The sequence below is a fragment of the Physeter macrocephalus genome, chromosome 4 (genome assembly GCF_002837175.3).
Source record: "Physeter macrocephalus isolate SW-GA chromosome 4, ASM283717v5, whole genome shotgun sequence".
Taxonomy (NCBI): Eukaryota; Metazoa; Chordata; class Mammalia; order Artiodactyla; family Physeteridae; genus Physeter; species Physeter macrocephalus.
Window position 1 is genome coordinate 35,354,342 of NC_041217.1, and position 20,843 is coordinate 35,375,184.

The following is a 20,843-nucleotide window of genomic DNA, read 5'->3' on the forward strand; positions in this document are numbered from 1 at the left end:
GAATGGATAAAGAAGATGTGGTACATATATACAATGGAATATTACTCAGCCATAAAAAGGAACGAAATTGGATCATTTGTTGAGACATGGATGGATCTAGAGACAGTCATACAGAGTGAACTAAGTCAGAAAGAGAAAAACAAATATCGTATATTAACGCATACATGTGGAACCTGGAAAAATGGTACATATGAACCGGTTTGCAAGGCAGAAATTGAGACACAGATGTAGAGAACAAACGTATGGACACCAAGGGGGGAAAGCAGCGGGGCGGTGGGGCTGGTGGTGTGATGAATTGGGCGATTGGGATTGACATGTATACACTGATGTGTATAAAATTGATGACTAATAAGAACCTGCTGTATAAAAAAATAAAATTCAAATATTAAAAAATATATATATATATATATCATTTTAACCATCAAACAAATTGAATTCATAATTTTAAAATACCTAAAAAGAAATCTCAAGTCCCACATGGTTTCACTAAAGAATTCTACCTGACACCTAAAGAACCTCTCTGTAATAGGGGAGACGCTGCCCAACTCATTTTCTAAGTCTAGTAATAAACACATGAAATCTGAAATTAAAGATACAAGCCCATATATAATCAGTCAAAAAAAATCAGACACAGACAGTACAGAGAGAGAGAACTACAGTCTAATATCCCTCATGAACACTGACAAGAAAAATCTCAGCAGAATATCAGCAAGTGTTGTCCAGCTACATATATAAAAAAATTATACACCATGACCAACTGGAGTTTATCCCAGGGATGCAAGGCTGGTTCAATACTCAAAAATCAATCAGAGTAATCCAACATATTAACATTTTCTTAATTAAAGAAGAAAAATAGCATCATCATATCAACTGATGCAGAAAAATCATCTAACAAAATTCAATACTGCTTCATAAAAATTCTCAGAAAACTAGGAATAGAGGGAAACTTCCTCACCTTGATAAAGAACATCTACAGAAAAACCTACAGAAACATCATACTTAATGGTGAATGACTGACGTTAATGGTTAAGACTGGGAAAAAGACAAGGATGTACATTCTCATAACTCTTATTCAACATAATACTAGAAATCCTAGCCAGCACAGTAAGAAAAGAAAATAAGAGTCATATAGATTGAAAAGGAAGACATGGAAATGTCCCGATTTGCAGGTGACATGATTGTTTACACAGAAAAACTCAACAAGTCTGTCCAAGAAGAAAGGAAAAATAACACTCCAATAAGGAATAAATGAGCTCAGAAAAGCCATAGGATATAAGGTCAACATATAAAAGCCAACTGTACTTCTATATACTAGCAATAAACATGTGCAAATTGAATTTTAAAATGTAAAACCATTTATAATCACTCAAAAAATAAAATACTTAGGCATAAATGTAACAAAACATGTATAGAATTTGTCTCCTAAAAACAAAATACTAATGAAATAAATCCAAAAAGATGTAAATAAATCTAAAGACACACTGTGTTCATGGATTGGAAAACTCAACATGGTGAAGACATCAATTATCCAAATTGATCTATAAATTTAACAGAATTCTACCAAAATCCCAGCAAAAAGTCTTGTAGATATAGAAAAGCTTATTCTAAAGCATATTTGGAAAGGCAAAGGAATTAAATGAGTTAAAACAAGTTTGAAAAAAAGAATAAAGTTAGATTACATTACTTGATTTTAAGACTCACCAGTAATCAAGAAAATGTGGCATTAGTGTAAAGACAGATACATATATCAATGGAACAGAAATGAAAACCCAGAAATAGAGCCACACAAGTTTGGCCAACTGATTTATGACAAAGGTGTGAAACAATTCAATAGAGGAAGACAGTCTTTTCAACAAAAGGTGCTGTAGCAATTGGACATCCATAAGCAAAATAATAATAATAATAAATCTCTACCTAAATTAACACAAAAATTAACCCAAAAGGGATCACAGACTTAAAGGTAAAATGCAAAACTAGGAAACTTTGTGGGAAAAAAAAAAAAAATCTTTGGGTCATAAAACTAGGCCAAGAGTACTTAGACATGACACCAAAAGCACAGTTCTTAAGAGAAAAAAAAAATTAATAAACTGGATTTCTGTGAAAGACCCTACCAAGAGGATGAAAAGTCAAGCTACTGCCTGAGAAATAATATTTGCAAACCACCTACCTGACAAAGAAGTAGTATCTAGACTATACAGAGAACTCTCTGAACTCAACAGTAAAAATAAACCAAACAATCCAAGTAAAAATGGGCAAAAGATATGAACAGAATTTCACCAAAGAGTATATAGAGATGACAAATAAGCACATGAAAATATGTTCAACATTTTTAACTATTAGGGAAACGCAAAGTAAAACCATGATGAGATATCACTACCCACCTATCAGAATAGCTGAAATGTAAAATGTTAATAAGGCCAGATGCTAGCAAGTGTGCAGTGAAACTGAGTATCTCATACATTTTTTTGGTGGGAATGTAAAATGGTAGAGCCATTTTGGAAAACAGTTCACACAGTTTTTCATAAAACCAAACATGTACTTATCATACAATCCAGCAATCAAACACCTGGGTATTTATCCCTGAGAAAATAAAACTTAAGTTCACACGAAAACCTGTACACAAATATTCACATCAGATTTATTTATAATAGCCAAAAACTGGAAACAACCGAAATGTCCTTCACGTGTCAAATGGGTAAACAAACTGCGGTCCATCCATATCATTAACTAATACCCTGCAAAGAAAAGGAATAAATTACTGATACACACAACTTGTATGAATCTCAAGGGCATTAAGCTGGGGGCGGGGGAGGGAGCCAGTCTCAAAAGGTTATAATACTGTATGACTTCATTTATATAATATTCTCAAATGACAAATTCATGAGATGGAAAAACAAAACTGTGGCTTCCATGGGTTAGGGATGGTGAGAGCAGGATGGGTGTGACTAGAAAGAGGCAGAAAGGGAGTTCTTTCTGGTTCTGTATTTTAATTGTGTTGGTGGTTAGTGAAAGGAAAGGAATAGAACCACACTCAAAGTCTCAATATACCACATACAAAAAACTGCAGTTTCCATGGTTGAACCAGGACGGGGTTTAAAGCCCAGCCACGTAGACCTCTGCTTCGCCCCCTAATGGTGGTTCCGGAGGCATGCTAGGAATACTATGGTATTGGCAGAATCTCAAAGTTGATGAGTCAGACTTCTCATTTGCATACCCACAGTACCCTGCATAGAGTACAATCCTTTCAAGTTTAAAAGAATATTCCTTTCAACTCAACATTTCTAACTATGAGAAGTTTGCTTACAAAATTCCTTGTACAAACTTTAAGCAGGAAGTGCCCTTAGGGATAAAGAGCCACCATCAGTGAAGTAGGATCTGCATTTACTGGAGAAATGAGCTTAGTAAGCCAGTATTATACTCTGATTTCTCTTCAGATAGAATAAATCTTTTGCCTATTTACTAAAGATTTCCGTGAAGAGAACTAAGTCTGAGTGTTCAACAAATTTTTTGAAGCCTTGCTTTGGCAGGGCTAGTGTCTGATGTTGTAGTAAAAGACATGATTTTTCTGAAATAACCCATCTTCCGGCCGTTTTTAACATGCCATTATTCCTCTTAACCTACAAAGTTTAGTATTATAAGTAAGAAGCTTATAGGCTAAGGTTTTATTGGTTTTCTACTTGAACTGCTCTGATTAACCTACACAGTTTAGTATTATAAGTAAGAAGCTTATAGACTAAAGTTTTATTGGTTTTCTGCCTGAACTGTTCTAGTAAAATGTCATAAATTTATGTCAAATGAATTTCCACTGATGAAGTCTTGACTTGCCAGTTACCACTCATGTCAGAAACATTGGCTAGAACAAATGAACCATTCCCCTTCCCTCCCCTATATAATGAAGAATCTAAAATGTTGAAAACATTTATCCTAAGTGATGGCCCTGAAGCCCCACTCAAAGGTCCTGTATTCAGTTACAAGTTGGAAAGTATGTGGTGGTCTGACGCCAGGTTGTCCAGAATCCCCAGTGCATGATGTCATAGCCATGAAAGGAACCTTCAATGCGTGGTAGTGGTACCAGCTCCTAAAGGACAAAGAGCCTCCTGAAACTGCATCCAGCCCAGCAAACAGGCTGGTATGAACTGGTTTCTAGTGCTTGCCTAATAAATGTCTATATGTGTGATCAAATTTAGCTGGATAACTGCCTTCATACAACCCAGGAGCAAAATTATAATGGACTAACCCTCACCAACTTGAACTTTTCAGCAGATACTGTGATCCTGAAAGTGGCTTCAGTCAGTTCCCCACACAAAGACACCACCCTTCACATCTCCCACGGGCCCATGATCTCACTTTTATCCTGCAGCTGCTTCTAATTTATTTTTAACAAAGACTTATCAACTGTCATGTCATGATTTTAAAAGGTAATAACCTTTTAAAGAATGGTGACAGGCACCACTTTTAGGGAATGTACTGGGAAAAGGAAGTGTTTCCCCTCCTCCCCACTCCCCCACGTCTCTCCCCAAATTTCAGCTCTAAGCCACTGCTGAACTCTGCTCCTCCTCTCAGAATCCTATCTGTTGGAGCACTTACATAGGGTATGCTGTGTAAACAACCCCCTCTACCCTGAGGGACTGTTCTTGACAATAAAAGTGCCCAAATGCAGAGTCCACGTTCCAGAAGGAATGAGTTAGCATCTGAAGGGTCCCAGTGAGAAATCCAGTTCCGGACACGGCTACAATTCACATGATTTCAATACTGGTACTGAAAGCTGCACCTGAGAATTTATTAGCATTAAGAATGTTAGAAATAAGTAATTTACAAATGAAGGAAGTGGTGTTCAACACAGGCAGTGGGTTAGAAATTTTCTCAGCCTCCAATAACCTCATATGGGTGAGGCATCAGAATCCCTGAAGCAGGCACCCAGAGCTTCAGAGAAAACAGCCCTCCTTCTAGCACCCCTGGGCTTCTATGTCCCTTTACTTCATGAGGTTCCATTCCCCCTGTCAGACTAGCAGGGTGTCTGCTCCAGCCCACAGAGTAGAACTGCCTCAGCCTCAGATGAATCAATCCTTCCTGCAGGGTGCTTGTTGGAGAACCTAAAGACAGAACAGGTTCAGTGGCAGATTTTGTACCTGCCACAGAAGAAATAAATAATAAGTGTTTGCACACGGGGCAGAATTCAGATCTGAATTCTTTCCCTATGACGTACCATTTGGTAGTGAGGTTACAGGAAAGGAAGATATTTAACTCCCACCCACCTCCAACTACCAGAAGCTAATAAGAGTAAAACCAAAGAATTTGATTTTTGTTCAACAATCAGACAGACTCGGGTCAGTTCAAAACACTATCCTTCTGTTCAAGGCTCAGCTCAGATCCACCTCCTCCGGGGAGCCTTCCCTGGTCATTCCAAGGTTGGAAACTCACCTGGCAATTTTTGGCTATATCAACCAGGGACACTGATAAAAATGGAAACACTATGTTAAACGTAATGCCGATTTTCAGGCAGGACACACAAGCAGGGTCAGTTGTCCTGGCTGTGTACACCTGCTATCTCTTCAGCTTGACTGATGCTGCTGCCCTTCGTTAAATAATTAGAGCATCATCCCTATTAAAGCCACATGGCAGCCTGGCATTCTCAGATGGAGTATTAGCTTCTTGAGGAGAGAAACTATGCTTCTTACTTCCGTTAACCCACAGCACCTATAGAAAAGCAGTTGATTAGCAAAGAATTACTTGTAAACTGACTGGCTTGTGGCTGAGAAATAGCTCACCACTCCAAACCTATATCATCACCTCAAGGTTTTACTAAGTATTCATGGGGAACCTCTCTCTCTCTCAACCTGTTTCTTTTTCTCTCTTCTCTCCCTCCATACGTGTGTGTGCACACATACACACACCTGATTTTTTAGTCCTGCAGGGCTAAACCCTTGGTTCTAACTTCATCTTATCTTCTCCTGGCTCCTTGAAGAACCTTTATAACAAAATAAACACTATTTGGGGGGACTTCCCTGGTGGCGCAGTGGTTAAGAATCCGCCTGACAATGCAGGGGACACAGGTTCTATCCTTGGTCCAGGAAGGTCCCACATGCCGCGGAACAACTAAGCCCACGCGCCACAACTACTGAATCCCGCGTGACTAGAGCCCGTGCTCTGCAACAAGAGAAGCCACTGCAATGAGAAGCCCGTGCACCGCAACAAAGAGTAGCACCTGCTCGCCACAACTAGAGAAAGCCCGCGTGCAGCAACGAAGACCCAACGCAGACAAAAATCAATCAATCATTAATTAATTAATTTTTTTAAAAAAACAATATTTTGCATGAGTTAGTTGATATGAAAGAGAGAGGAGGGCCAAGCAGGGGCCTTAGTGGCTGAGCTAATAAGCAAATTTGATGCTTATCCATCTGCATTACAGACCCTATTTTCACATAAGGCAGAGAGCTTCCCTTTCTTGTGCTCCCCAGGAAACCACTACTGCCTCACTTTTCCCCCCACCTAGTTGCAAATCTCCTGCATATCAGGAAGGACATCCAGCAGGGACGAGACTAGACAAGAGACAGCGTACTTGCAGGTTAAGAGCAGGAGTTCTTCATGTTAACAAGAGGGAATCAAGCCCAGCGTGTGCTCGGGAACCTTCCCTCCATTACTAGTCTGTGGGCTTCTTGCCCCGACCATTTGGAGACTCCTCAGCCCACACCCTCTCTGCCTGGAGGGGCTGGTACAGGACACAAGAATCTACCTCTGCTGAGCAGCCCCTCTGTGAAGGGGCAAAGCTGCATCAAATCCATTCCTCTGTTAATAAGAACGGGCTGAAAATTCACACAAACAGCCAAACCACACATTCACCTGTTCCCATCAGATGGAGGAAGGCAGACACGACCACAACACCGGAATCATCTTTGAGGAGCTACGGCTTAATGAAAACGAGGTAAGGCCTACACTCTCTAAACCTGCCAGAGTTTAGACACGTGAAACAAAGCAAACATTGCCAGGGGGCCGATGATCCTTCACAATAAGTGCCCAACCAGACAGCCATGTCCACCTTAATCCAACCGCCACTACTGAATGCCTGCTCCAGTGAGGCAGGGATGAAAGATCCTCCTACATCTAAAACAGGTAACTGCTCTATAACACAGGCTCGGGGAGGAGTCCTGGGAATGGAGCTCATAGGAGGGAGAAATCAATGCCAACAGGGGGAGGAACCAGGGGAGAGGCATCAGGAAAGGTTCCACGTGGGCTGTTCCTTAAGCCGTAGGGAAGTGTGCCCAGTCTGCATGAGGATGACGGGGAAGAAACCTCAAGGCATCCTTGGGGAATGGCAGACGATCCTGTTATTTAGTAGCACATGGTTACTACATGGAGATGAGGCTGCTAAAAACAAGGTAGGGCCAGTGGACAAATGGGGCTGAATGTCAGCCACCGAGTCTGGACTTTATACTGTAAGAAATGGGGAGCCATGCATGGGTTTCGAGGAACATTATGAGATATACATTCCGGGACGTTAACTCCAGGGATGCACAAACCTTGAGTGGGGGAGATTGGGAGAGGCGGGCAAGGCAGGGAAATCCCAAGGCTCCTCAAAGAGTCCTCAGAAGAAATGGCAACGGCCCCGACCCCTTCAGTAACCGTCCCTTGCCTTCTGAATAAAGTCCAGACTCCACCTACGGCACCCAATGGCCTTTACGATCCAGCCCCTGTCTATCTTGTATCATCCCTTCCTCTCACTCAACCTCCCAGCCAAACTGAATGACTCTCTCAAATCCAGTCCTTCTGTCTGCTGTTCCTTCACCCATCCTCCTCCAATACCTCAGCTCTAATTTCTGTGAGTCTGGGTTACAGGCACCTTCTGTTTCTGCATGCCCCGTGAATAGCTGCATCGCTTACCTCACTGTCTCAGCACCAGTGTCCCCCGAATTCAGGGCCCAGTGAAGACAGAGCCTGCAAGGTCACAGCCTCCCAGCACCCAGCCTAGAAGCCTCTCACACAGCAGCCACTCAATGAATATTTGTTAAAGGATTCAACACAGAGCTTGCTGAGTTGTTTTTTTTTTTTTAAGTATCAAAATACAGAGGAATTTATAAATAAGTTGAATATTAAAATCTTTATAGGTAAAATCTGAGCCCTCTTCTCTCTTAACATTCAAAGACATTAAGTGATCAAGCTTCCCTTCTCTGATCTGATCTTCTCTTTCTAACCTTCTTGGCAGGCACTGAAAATTCCTCTCTGATTCTACTTCTGAAAGAACGTCTCATTCACAAGTGGGCCCCAGTTTCAGAACTGTCACAGGAAGAGGTGTCCTCAGGAAAGAAATGAGTAACTGATTACATGTAAAATTCTTCATAATGCATTAGGCTTTTGAGAGCTCCTTTCAGTAGCAATCCATCCCCTTCTAGATTTAAATGTTTCTCTGTAGAACATTATCTCCTTGCCAGACAGGGGCAATCAACAAATCTTAGCTCTAAAGCAAGGACGTCATCATCCATGGAAGGACAAAATAATGACCACAGCAGCATGGACTGAGGATCCATTCTGCACCAACCACATACAGGCTGGGTGTTTTATCATCATCTCTTTCTCCACAATGAGACCTCCCATTCCCATACTCCAAAACATAAAACTAAGGCTCAAATGAGGTGAATGATTTTCCAAAATGGAGCAAACTGCATTTTGAACTCAAGTCCATCCAACTCCACACCTGTGCTCTTTCCATTATAACAACTATCTTGAATCAGAAATAAAAATAAAAGGAAAACAAATTCATGATAATACAACCCAACATGGAGCTTCATTCATGTCAGTCTGATTCAGAACCTACTATCTAGAAATAACAAGCAAGGAACATGGCCACTAAAAAGTTTCCTTCATATTCTTGGGACATCTAGCAAGAACACTAGGCAAGAGAAAAGGGAACCACCAAACACTGAGACAGATGGCCAGAACTGGAAAGGCAATGGGCTCGACCCGTCCCCGGCCACACATGGGTTCCCAGCGCAGGACTGCTCCAAGGGGCCACTGGAGCCCAAGCGGGGAGGCACTTTCAAGCCTGGAAAAAGACACATCACAAAACAGGATGCAAACGTCACAGCATATGTAACCTGAACACTCCTTGACAGCTACACCTACGCAATCTCCCCCACCACAACTGGCGTCTCGGCAGAAACAAGCAGCTTTACACCAAAGGAATGGTAAGACCCAAAGGTGTTCCTGATTTGGGCTATAATCCTCCCTACCATCACTGGCAACCGGAGGACTGTGGTCAGGCCCAGCAACCTTTCACTGTCCTAAGGGAAGCTTCCCCTCGAGTCACCATCACCCTGATACGTTCGTCTCCTTTCCAACCACACTGAGCCCCTCCGGAAGAGCATCTTCTCTACCGATGGCCTTGCCAAATCCCACCTGTTCTGTGGAGCTCAGCGGAAGGTCTGCCCCCAGAAGCAGTGTGGGATTTCTTGTGCCCCCGGTGATCTATCCCTGCTCTGTCAACACTGTCCCACTCGGCACTCACGTACACGCCAATCTAGGTGAACTTAGGACTGATGCATTTTACGCCAATGTTGCCACCTGGCACAGCGTTACTCACTCTTCCCTGCAGTGAAATTCAGCAAAATACTCACCTACTCTGTCCCAGGCACTGAAGATACAGGACTCATTAAATCCCAGCCCTGCCCCTGTGAGATTCACAGTCTGGTGGAGGATGGATACTACAAGGTAACAAACACTGTACAAATATATTTATCATAATAGGGTACAAGATTCAATCCAAAGCAGGACTACACATCACCCTGTTCACCTCCTTCACATCATTTAGCTCAATCTGTGGCTGTTACATTTATTCATTTACTTACTGTTGGTCTGTCCCCACTAGGAGACACTGGGACAGGAAGTTTGTCTGTCTGGTTCACTACTATGTCCCTAGCACTCCACATGGACTTGGGCTCAGAAACACATGCGTTAAAAGCTGTATTTGTGGAAGGAGATAAAAAGAGAAGCAGAGAAGTGTCCGGAATTATGAGCATTAAGCCCAAATTAAAGGTCCAGGCAATGCTTCCGTGACAGGAGACAGCTGGGCTCAGATGTGAAGTGTGAGTGAGGACCAGATAGGGAAGAGGTGAAGCACAACCCAGAGGAGGAAACAGGATGAGCAAAGGTAAGAAATGGCCAAGTCAGCATGACAAAGCCCTTAAATATTACTGCAGGCCAGCTGTTCTCAAAGAGAGGCGGTTTTGTCCTTAGGGGGCATGTGGCGATGCCTGGAGACATTTGTGACCGTCATGACTTGGAGCAGCACGTGCTACTGGCATCTACGAGGTGGAGTCCAGGGATGCTGCTAAACACCCTACAATGTACAGAACAGGCCCCCAAACAAAGGAGGTCAGCAGTGCTGAGGTTTAGCGACATTTAAAGGATGGACTGGTCAGAGAACATAAAAGCTTCCTTCTAAAGTTCACGATTTCTACTCATGCCTAGTTTCACCTTTTGATTAGAATTTAGACCAGAAGAGCGTTTGCTTGCCACCTCCCATAACCTCCAAAGGAAATACTCAGAACCTATTAGGCTTCTGTTTAGCTGAAATAAGACTTTCAGCAGACATCAATGAACCTCCTGTCACTACATACGGCCCCGGGTCTATTTTATGATCTTCACCAAGGACACAGAGTCAATTTCCTTCATCTGTTGGCTATCCACCCTGGCTCATCATTTTCCCTCTAAATTCTAGGACTCCAAACTACCCATCCCCTATGCAGGGTAATGAGATACAGAAAGATGAGGACAAGAGGTGCTCAATACCATCAGATGAATGGATGGAAGGATGGTCAGCAGGACAGAGGAACAGAGATTTTTCAGAATAGAAACAGTCCTTGGAGCTTTTATCTGAGCCTTGTGCACTGTTCCACAAAGGCAGGGTCGACCTAAACGTTGACATCCGCTGCCTGTGCCCGTCACCACGGGGGGCTGTCACGGAGAATGCACAGAAGAGGTCACGTCCCCAGGAGTCTGGAGCCTTGGCAGGGAGTCAAGCAGCTGAACGTGATGGAGTGGTGGGAGCTGGAAAGCCAGCGAAGACAAAGCCCCTTTGTCTAGAAGTAGCAACACCCAGCAGGGCTGAGCCTGCAACAGTGAAATCCATGGGAGCTCCAAACCTGTCGGGGCCTGATCCTCGTTCAGCTTCTCATACTGCCTCACAGTTGCTTCTCTTCAGCGAAAAGTCTCTTAGTCTAAAATGAGTTTGCTTATTTTTGCCCCTGGCAAACAATTCAGTATTATCTGAAATGCCTGAATTATGACTCTAAAATTTTTTTTTAATCACCATTTTTTTCTGTTGTAAGAGATCCAATAGCAGTATATTTCTAAAGAGTAGATCCCAGACACTCACAAGGGCTATCTGCTGTTGTAACCAGAGCAGGACCCAATGGAGCCTTCCCAGGACAACCGCCCCCCCACCACCGCCCACTGTCCTCCACCTGTCTCGTCTGCAGAAAAACTGTAGCCAAAAAGTAAGTTTCATCAGAGAAGTGAGAAAATGCAAAAACAAAGGAAAAAGTCAAACAATAGTTTAGCCATTAAACAAAGTCAAGGACCTTTAGTTTCTCCTCAGGGGCTATAGATATATTCTGAGCCATGTCCTTTGAGCTGTTTTGCAGATACTGAAACCCCCACCAGGTGGAAGAAGTTAACTATATGCTGCCCACAAGCACGTAGACCCCAGACCAATCAGAGCCAGGTTGATGACGTTGACTCCTGGTTGCCTCACCACCAACCAAGAATGTCCATGAGCTGATCATGCACCTCGCAACCCTCTCCTCAGCACATAGCCCCTTCCTCTTTTCCCTATATAATTTCTGAGCAAAACCTGGGGAGTTGGTTCTTTGGGACATGAGTCCACCTTCTCGCCAGGATTGACAGCTAGCTCAATAAAGCTACCTTTCCTTTTACCCAACACTTATCTCTCAGTATTGGATTCCTGAGCAATGAGCAGCTAAACCTGAGTTCTGTAACACTGTTACAACTCAAATTCCACTGTGACATAAAGCTTCCCAAATTTCCTCATCTCTGAAGTGGGCACAATACCACCCACATTACATGTCTTACTAATAATCCTAAAAAGGGCTTATTTAAATCAGAAACATTTACAAATGGATTCGATGAACGAAAATTAAATTTATGTCCAACTTTTCACGGAAATGTCTGGTGGGTAGAACAACTGGGAAGAGCATCACGCAGGGCAGGACATTCTTCCCAGCCCCAGACAAACATGGGCCATGTATTTAATACGGTGGCTCTGTACAGAGCCAGAGCTGGAAGAAAAGGGACAGGTTACCCTAGAAAATCAAATGGAAATTGAAGTCAATTTTCTTCAATTCTAAGTAAGATCTGCAACCCTCAAAGTAGGAAGATATCAATACAGGCAGTACCCAGTTTGGAAACAAATTGTCTTCCAAAGTTCATTTGTAAGTCAGGTGCTCAGAACCTGGAGTGCAAGCATCATTCTATGCCCCAAGCCAACCAACAAAAGCTGATTAAACTTACAATATACCTGGCACACTACACACTTAGAGCAAAAATAGTAAAAAGCAATGTTGTGATATCATTTTTTAAACATATCCAAATGCCTAGAAAAACAAATACACAGCTCCTCACTAGGGTTGACCTGAACCCCAAACTATGAGATGAAGCTGGACGTCGTGTGATCCAAGTCATTACTGAAATGGGGTCCTGGAAAACTGAAAGGGGAAGAATGAGACAGACTCAAGAGGAAAGGGGTTCTGGTGGGACACAGAAAGTAGTCTAACATCTTGCAATCAAAAGAGGAGGGTCTGGTACCTACCCATGACACACTCTGAAGAACAGAAGTGCTAACCGTCACCACTAGGAGAGTAACAGCGGCCACCCTGCCCGCGATCTAAGCAGGCACAATGAGCTGCAGTGGAGGATAAATGGCCCACTGCCACCCGGAACCAGGGAGCAGAGGGGCGGGGGATTCCCAGCATGCTTTGCAGGGTGTGGACGGCCAGGGGCAGTAGAGGCAGGAAGGAAACAGTTCCATAGTTGCCATGAGTTGGTATAGGGAGTGTCCAGGAGCCACATTTGATTGCAATAGCTATGGCTAGGTCAGGAAGGAACTTCCTAAACTTTACAAAAGTGAAATGTGCATGAATCGATAAGGTTACTGATCCACATCTCTAGTATTCTGAGAGGAGAACATGGGACGAGATAAAGACAAAGCACGGGGAATGCCTTTCTCTACACGGCACACTTGCACCTTTTACAGCAGGAAAGGTACTTAATGTCCAGTCGTTGCTGAGTATTATGGCTGGGTCAATGTCAAATACAAAAGTGATGCAAAACACTGAAACCAGGTTTGAAAATTGAAAAGGTTTATCACTGATCCACTCTGTACCTTCTTTAATCCTCCAAATAAAGTGTCAGTCTCCAGCTCAAATTCTTGGTCCAGTTCCTCTTCATGTTCTGACAAGAAAAACAGTGTGCATTAGTCACGAATCCAAATGAAACTGGGCTTGGTTTAACAGGAAAGGTACCAAAGGAAACTGGAATACGTCCTGGAAAAGCTGCCCGTGGACTGAGCTACAGGCCTGGAAACATGTCACACTCCTTCATTTCTGTGACCTCAATTCCTGGAAATACATGGTGGGGCTGATGGAAATGTCCCTTTAATTTGTCATAAGGGTCACAAAAGGAGAGGGATTAAGCGCAAAAGCTTCCAGCACAAGGAAGCACAGGAAGGATGAGGGCAAACGCCCCACTTGTACAGATGGTGAAAAAAATTTTTAAACAGAAATGATGATGATCATAGCCCTGTGATATAAAGCTAACAAGATTATTGATGGAATTGTATAATGGTAATACATATGCTTATAAGTAAACAGTACAATTGGTTTAAAACAAAAAATATTTAAAAATCTGATTCAAATACTTCCTAAGGGTGACCAATAACCAGGCACAGTGTGAAATAGCAGGAATAACGCAGAACACGATTGGCAAGGCTTTCGCTCTCCTGGGACTTACTGTACACTGGATGAGAGAGACAAACAAATAATAAGAAATTACAATGGTGCTGAAGAATGCCGTGATATGGGAGGTAAGGAGTGCTATGGGGGCTGAGTCTGGGGTGTCTATGTGATGTCAATAGGCAGCTGGATGGGCATGGATGGAGCTCAAAACAGCGCCTCAGTTGGAGGTAAAGACTTAGGAGTCCCCAGTATATGGGTAGTAATGAAGCCTCCAGCATGCCTGAGATCACCCAAAAGGGCACAGACTGCATAGACAAGAAAACAAAAATCCAGTGCTCATCGGACAAACAAACATACAATAAACACAGAGGACCACAAAGGAGCTACCCAGAAAGATCAAAGGAAAACCAGGAGAGAGTGCGTCACTAAAACGTAATCATGAAATGATGCTGGTTTCAGAGTAGGATCAAAGGGCAGATGTACACACACTAGATGCAAACAGCAGCCCCAGCCTCAAACCCCAGGCAACAATGCCCCCAGGAAAAGCAGAAAAGGGAGGCTCATCGAGTACTGGGGCCCAGTGTGCCACAGGGCGCAACTCCAGGACACATTCACACTTAATTCCAGAAGGTCCAGAAGGTGCTGTGGCGGTGTGTGATTGCCCTGGTCCTTTCTGTTACAGCTGCACACAGGCCACACTGCGTGTGTGTGTGTGTGTGTGTGTGCGTGTACGTGTGCGTGTGTGTGCGCTGTGCTGTACACAGACTCAAGTTCCAAGGGAACAACCCACAAACAAGCAGCAAGCTACTACAATCCAACAAAGTAACAGGTCTCTCTGAACGCTAACAAAAAGAAGGGGGAAAACCTCTCTGCTTTCTTGCCTCTTCTGTTTTGGCTTCACTTTCCTACAAAGTGCAACCTCCAGAAACAACAGAATTATGCGTAATTGAAACAAAGCAAAAACTTGAGTGCTTCTTTTTTAAAAGGGTACATTTCAAAGCAGTGAAGTTTACAAGCTAAGCAGCTGACTCCCCCAAATGAGGACACGTCTCCCTCTAGTGGGAAAAAGGAATCGTATGCAGACATGAGAATTAAGATGAAATCCTGTCTGGCGCTGTCCAGTTGAAATACTATCTGAGACACGTTTATAATTTTAAAGCTTCTAGTAGCCACACTTTAAAAAAATAATTTTTCAAAGTGAAATTAATTTTAGAATATTTTATTTACCCTAATATGTCCAAACATTATTTCAACATGGAATCAATATTAAACAATTATTAATGAGTTATTTTACATTCCTTTTTCTTACTAATTCTTCAAAATTCCATGGACACATTATCCTTACAGCACATCTCAATTTGAAGTGGCCACATTTCAAGAGCTCATTAGCCACGTGCGGCTACAGCAATGGACAGTATGGTTCTACACCAAAACCCTCCCTCAGCTTTTGGAGAATTCCTACCAATCACCCTTCTCTGATTTCTTGACACAAACAAATGCTGTATGACATACATTTAAACTACAACTTAAATCCATTCATGATACTTTGGTGATCACTGTCTTCAGACCGTCTTGAGTTAGCTGAAATGCATTGCTATAGAATTTGGTAGAGTTCTACCAAAGTTTGGTTGAATTCTACCAAATTTGGTAGAACAGAAGCTGAGAAACTGTAGCAGGAGATCTTTCCGTGAAGGGTGATGACCCTCCGAACTTCTCTGATTATCCTGATTAGATGAGGACCCCACACCCTCACCCTTTGGGCAAGAACGAGATTTCATCATAACTCACATTCCCTCAAGCAAGAGGACGCTGCAAATAGAGAGAAGCCTTCTCTACCTGAGCACTTTTCTCTGCACCACACGGGCCTGACTGTGGGCAGAGCCAGCCCTTTCTTCTAGGTGCCCTGGTTCCATTTCCCCAAATTCAGCACTCCACAAAACTGCCTGAGAGCAGAGAAATTAAGCAGTTTCTGCTGATGAGCCCTCAATACTAGGGTTCGCATTTCAATCATCGCCAATGAGCTGTGGTGGTAAACCATTCACTTAAAACCTCTAACCTACCTACCCTTTCACCCTCAACAGTCTGATGGGAAATCAATTCCGGTGTGGGGTAGGGGTAATTAGAGAGAAGGGGAGGGACACACACACACACACACACACACACACACACACACACGAGAATTTAATAGTAAGCAACTCTCAAATATGCACAAGTACATGATCATATACAAGAGGGAAGAAAAGGTGCTGGTTTTTCCATGAGATTCTTGAAGTACGTGGGCTCCTTCTCTCTTCTCTTCCAGTTCCCACTCAGGGAATAATACAGTGGTTTAGAAATAGCCCAAGCAAAAACAAATCATATATGTAAATAGGATGCAAAGCGATATACACATAAATGACCTTCAAATCCCCCTGAAAGAGCTGCTCATCTGTGACTCCTTAGGAATTCTGGGGTCTATCAAGGCAGGCCACCAGGCACACAGTTTGCGTGGGAATCCTTAGGGCTCCCTGGAGAGCCAGAAGCCCCAGACTAAGATGGAAACGCTCCAGTAAAGAAAAAGCCGTAAGCTTTGATGCAACACAGAGCAAAGGCTGGGGGAGCAGGGGGCCTGAGGAGTGAGGCGCTGTAGAGTCTAACACTGAGGGTTGCCTTCAAAGGCCCTCCAGCCCGGGGCCCGTCCCAAGTCATTGTGAGAGGTTAATCACAGGCTTTAAGAAAGCCGACTCTCTGGAAGCCAACAAGCCCCTCCCTTGACGATCAGTGTCAATCTAGGAAGAAAACACCAGGGCAAGCCTGAGAGGAAGGGGTGGGCCAGGAGACTTGGGATTCCAGTAGGAAGGCAGCGACTTGATGGTTTCCTATGACCCTGGCCATAGGTAACATGGAAAAAAAAAGATCAAATATAACACGAAGCCCTGCCAAATAGAATACTCGGAGTCCTAGCTGCACCACAGCACACACTATTAATGCTGGCTATCTAGACAGGCTGTCCAGACCTTGCCTCCTGCAGTTGGGTCCTTTCACAAGGCTGTATTAACTGAAGGGCCGCTTGTGGTTCTGTCCATGGGCAGCCAGCTCACCTGGTTCCAAGGGCACAGGCCACCCGTACAAACATAGGACTGGTAGCCTTTGTTTCTCTACCCTGAACTGGGGCCACCAGATAAGTAACCAGCCATCTTGCAACCAAACTCCTCTAATCACAGGAGCAAGTGGGAAAAATTACCTCCGGATTGACAAAGGCTGTCCCCTATGACAGGTTAGTATGTTGCATGAACGACATAAAAGAATTAATCTGTAAATGAGCTGCTATATCCTTTTCTCATAAGCCGGGATTAGTGACAAGTGATAAGAAAAGGCATGTAAAGGAACAAACAAAAGCCAAAAGATGAATATGCTCAACTATATTTGCATCCCACTTTAAAAACACCTACTATAATAAAAAAAAAAAAAAGAAAAAAGAAACTGGAGGCGGCAATTCAAATGATTTGCTCCATATTTGCTTAAATATCAGGGCTCTCTGGTGTCACAGAGTTTATTTAGAGAAACATTAACTGCTTGTCACTGAAGATTAAAGAAATGAAAATAAAATACCTGTGAAATAAAAACTCAAATCAATGGAAAGCACAATTCCTTTTATAAAAATGTCTCTAACTGCAAATTTTCAGGAAGATAGCTACTCCATGAAAGGTGAGCCTGGGCTCTGTAAAGCCAAAAAGATCTAGGGTGGCTGCTGTTCATCAGAAAGTAATCACAGAGAACAGAAAAATGGTAGAATTTATAAATAAATCCAAGAGCTTGTTCTTCGAAAAAGAGAAACAACCTACCAAATAGACAAAGCCTTTTTAAATTTCCTAAAACAAAGGACACACGTAGAATTCAAAACATTTTAAGAATATGATATACAACGGTACATTAATACATCTGAAAATTTCAATGAAATCGAAAAATATAAATTACTCACACTGACTTAAGAAGAAAAGCTACGTATACCAATAATCCTGAAAGATACTGAAAAGTTTTCGATAAGTCTACTTCCAAAGAGACTCTGTGGCTAGACAAACTTACAAGCGAATGATATCAAACTTTGATGATGCCGACACTTCATATACTACTTAAACAGTTCCATAATATTGGCGGAGTCAGTGGGGGAGCTTCCCCATTCATTTCAAAAACTTAACAGAATGCTGATACTGAAATCTGCAGATGAAACAATAAAACTACAGGCTAGTTAATCTCACTTAGAAATTATTAATATTTTTTTAAACACAGAAACAAGCAGTGTATTTAAAAATAGCATAGTCACAGTAGGTTTGTTGTAGGAAACCATATAAACTATATTGGAAATATGATTACAATTATCAATAGGTTGGGAAAGGAAAACTATGTAATCATCTGAATAGATACTTTTAAAAAATGGATAAAATTCAACATGTATTGCTGATTTTAAAATTTTAGTAAAAGGGAGCTAGATATATTCCTTAACATGTTTTTTTTCCAAAAAAAAGCTTATTCAGCATTTCACTAATGGTAAAACAATATAGGGATTTCCACTAAAGTCAGGGATAACAAAATAAGGATAGCATTCTTCTCCAACTAGTATACTGTTCTAGAAGTCCTGGCTAAGTAATAATAGATGAAGCAAAACCATTATCATCATGTGTGGATATTATCTAAGTACAAAAACCAGGAGAATCAAATGATAAAAGCCAGTGGAACCCTAAGAGAATTCAATAATTTTTGGAACATAAAATAGAGAAACCAAAATAAACAACTTTACTATAGACCAGAAATAATCAGCTAGAAATTATAGAAAATATAATTGGAAAGTATTCCAATTATAAAACGAAGAAAAAGACTTATAAATAATCTTAGGAATTTTAACAGGGCCTATTATGAAGACAACCATGAACTTTTTTTAAAGGAAGTAACAGAAACCTTGAGAAAAAAATACCATACTCCTGGATGCAATTTTATAAGATAGTCAATTATTTACAAATTAATTTCTAGGCTTACTGTAATTCTGACTAAAACCCTAATGAGATTTTTTTTTGGAACCTGCCAATTTCAAACGTATCTCGAAGAATAAACCAGTAAGAATAGCTAAGAATGGAAATAAAGAACAGGAGTGGTAACTTACGCCACCAGATATTCAGACATTTAAAAAGCAAAAACAATTAAAACAGCACAGTACTGATGTAAGAATTGATTGAGAAATCAGTGAAACAGAAAAGACAGACCCCATACTGTGTGTGTATGCATGTGTGCATATCCATAAAAGAATTTAGTAGATATAATTATTTAGTACATGATCAAGACTGCATTATAATTCAATAAAGAAAGACTTATTAAATAGTGTTTGGTTACCTATTTGGGAAAAAAGGTAATTTAACTCTTCACACTTCTTATCAATATACCAAATACATATGAGATGGATTGAAGAATAAAGGCTAAACTTACTGAGTCTACAGTAAGATGGACATCCTCCAATAGAAAACGTGTTAACTGCAGAAATACAAAAGATTATGAGAGATTACTACAAGCAACTGTATGCCAATAAAATGGACAACCTGGAAGAAATGGACAAATTCTTAGAAATGCACAAGCTGCCGAGACTGAACCAGGAAGAAATAGAAAATATGAACAGACCAATCACAAGCACTGAAATTGAAACTGTGATTAAAAATCTTCCAACAAACAAAAGCCCAGGACCAGATGGCTTCACAGGCGAATTCTATCAAACATTTAGAGAAGAGCTAACACCTATCCTTCTCAAACTCTTCCAAAAGATAGCAGAGGGAGGAACACTCCCAAACTCATTCTATGAGGCCACCATCACCCTGATACCAAAACCAGACAAAGACGTCACAAAGAAAGAAAACTACAGGCCAATATCACTGATGAACATAGATGCAAAAATCCTCAACAAAATACTAGCAAACAGAATCCAACAGCACATTAAAAGGATCATACACCATGATCAAGTGAGGTGTATTCTGGGAATGCAAGGATTCTTCAATATACACAAATCAAACAACGTGATACACCATAGCAACAAACTGAAGGAGAAAAACCATATGATCATCTCAATAGATGCAGAGAAAGCTTTTGACAAAATTCAACACCCATTTATGATAAAAACCCTGCAGAAAGTAGGCATAGAGGGAACTTTCCTCAACATAATAAAGGCCATATATGACAAACCCACAGCCAACAAAGTTCTCAATGGTGAAGAACTGAAACCATTTCCACTAAGATCAGGAACAAGACAAGGTTGCCCACTCTCACCACTCTTATTCAACATAGTTTTGGAAGTTCTAGCCACAGCAATCAGAGAAAAAAAAAAAAAACAAATAAAAGGAATCCAAATAGGAAAAGAAGAAGTAAAGCTGTCACTATTTGCAGATGACATGATATTATACATAGAGAATCCTAAGGATGCTACCAGAAAACCACTAGAGCTAATCAATGAATTTGGTAAAGTAGCAGGATACAAAATTAATGCACAGAAATCTCTGGCATTCTTATACACTAATGATGAAAAATCTGAGAGTGAAATTAAGAAAACACTCCCATTTACCACGGCAACAAAAAGAATAAAATATCTAGGAATAAACCTACCTAAGGAGACAAAAGACTTGTATGCAGAAAACTATAAGACACTGATGAAAGAAATTAAAGATGATACAAATAGGTGGAGAAATATACCATGTTCTTGGATTGGAAGAATCAACATTGTGAAAATGACTCTACTACCCAAAGCAATCTACAGATTCAATGCAATCCCTATCAAACTACCACTAGCATTTTTTACAGAACTAGAAAAAAAAATTTCACAATTTGTATGGAAACACAAAAGACCCCAAATAGCAAAAGCAATCT

General features: G+C 41.5%; 1 protein-coding gene and 1 non-coding gene across 2 annotated transcripts in view; one reads left to right on the forward strand and one right to left on the reverse strand.

Moving 5' to 3' along the window:
- The window catches only part of HHAT (hedgehog acyltransferase), a 364,592-nt gene that overhangs the window by 320,791 nt on the left and 22,958 nt on the right, over window positions 1-20,843 (reverse strand). Inside the window, exon 5 of the mRNA XM_055084098.1 lies at window positions 13,394-13,461. Within this exon, the coding sequence (XP_054940073.1) occupies window positions 13,394-13,461 (68 nt within the window). The remainder of the gene's footprint in view (window positions 1-13,393; window positions 13,462-20,843) is intronic.
- LOC112067599 (U5 spliceosomal RNA) lies at window positions 3,415-3,531 on the forward strand. Its single transcript, XR_002893379.1, has one exon. It is a non-coding gene; the product is annotated as a U5 spliceosomal RNA (small nuclear RNA).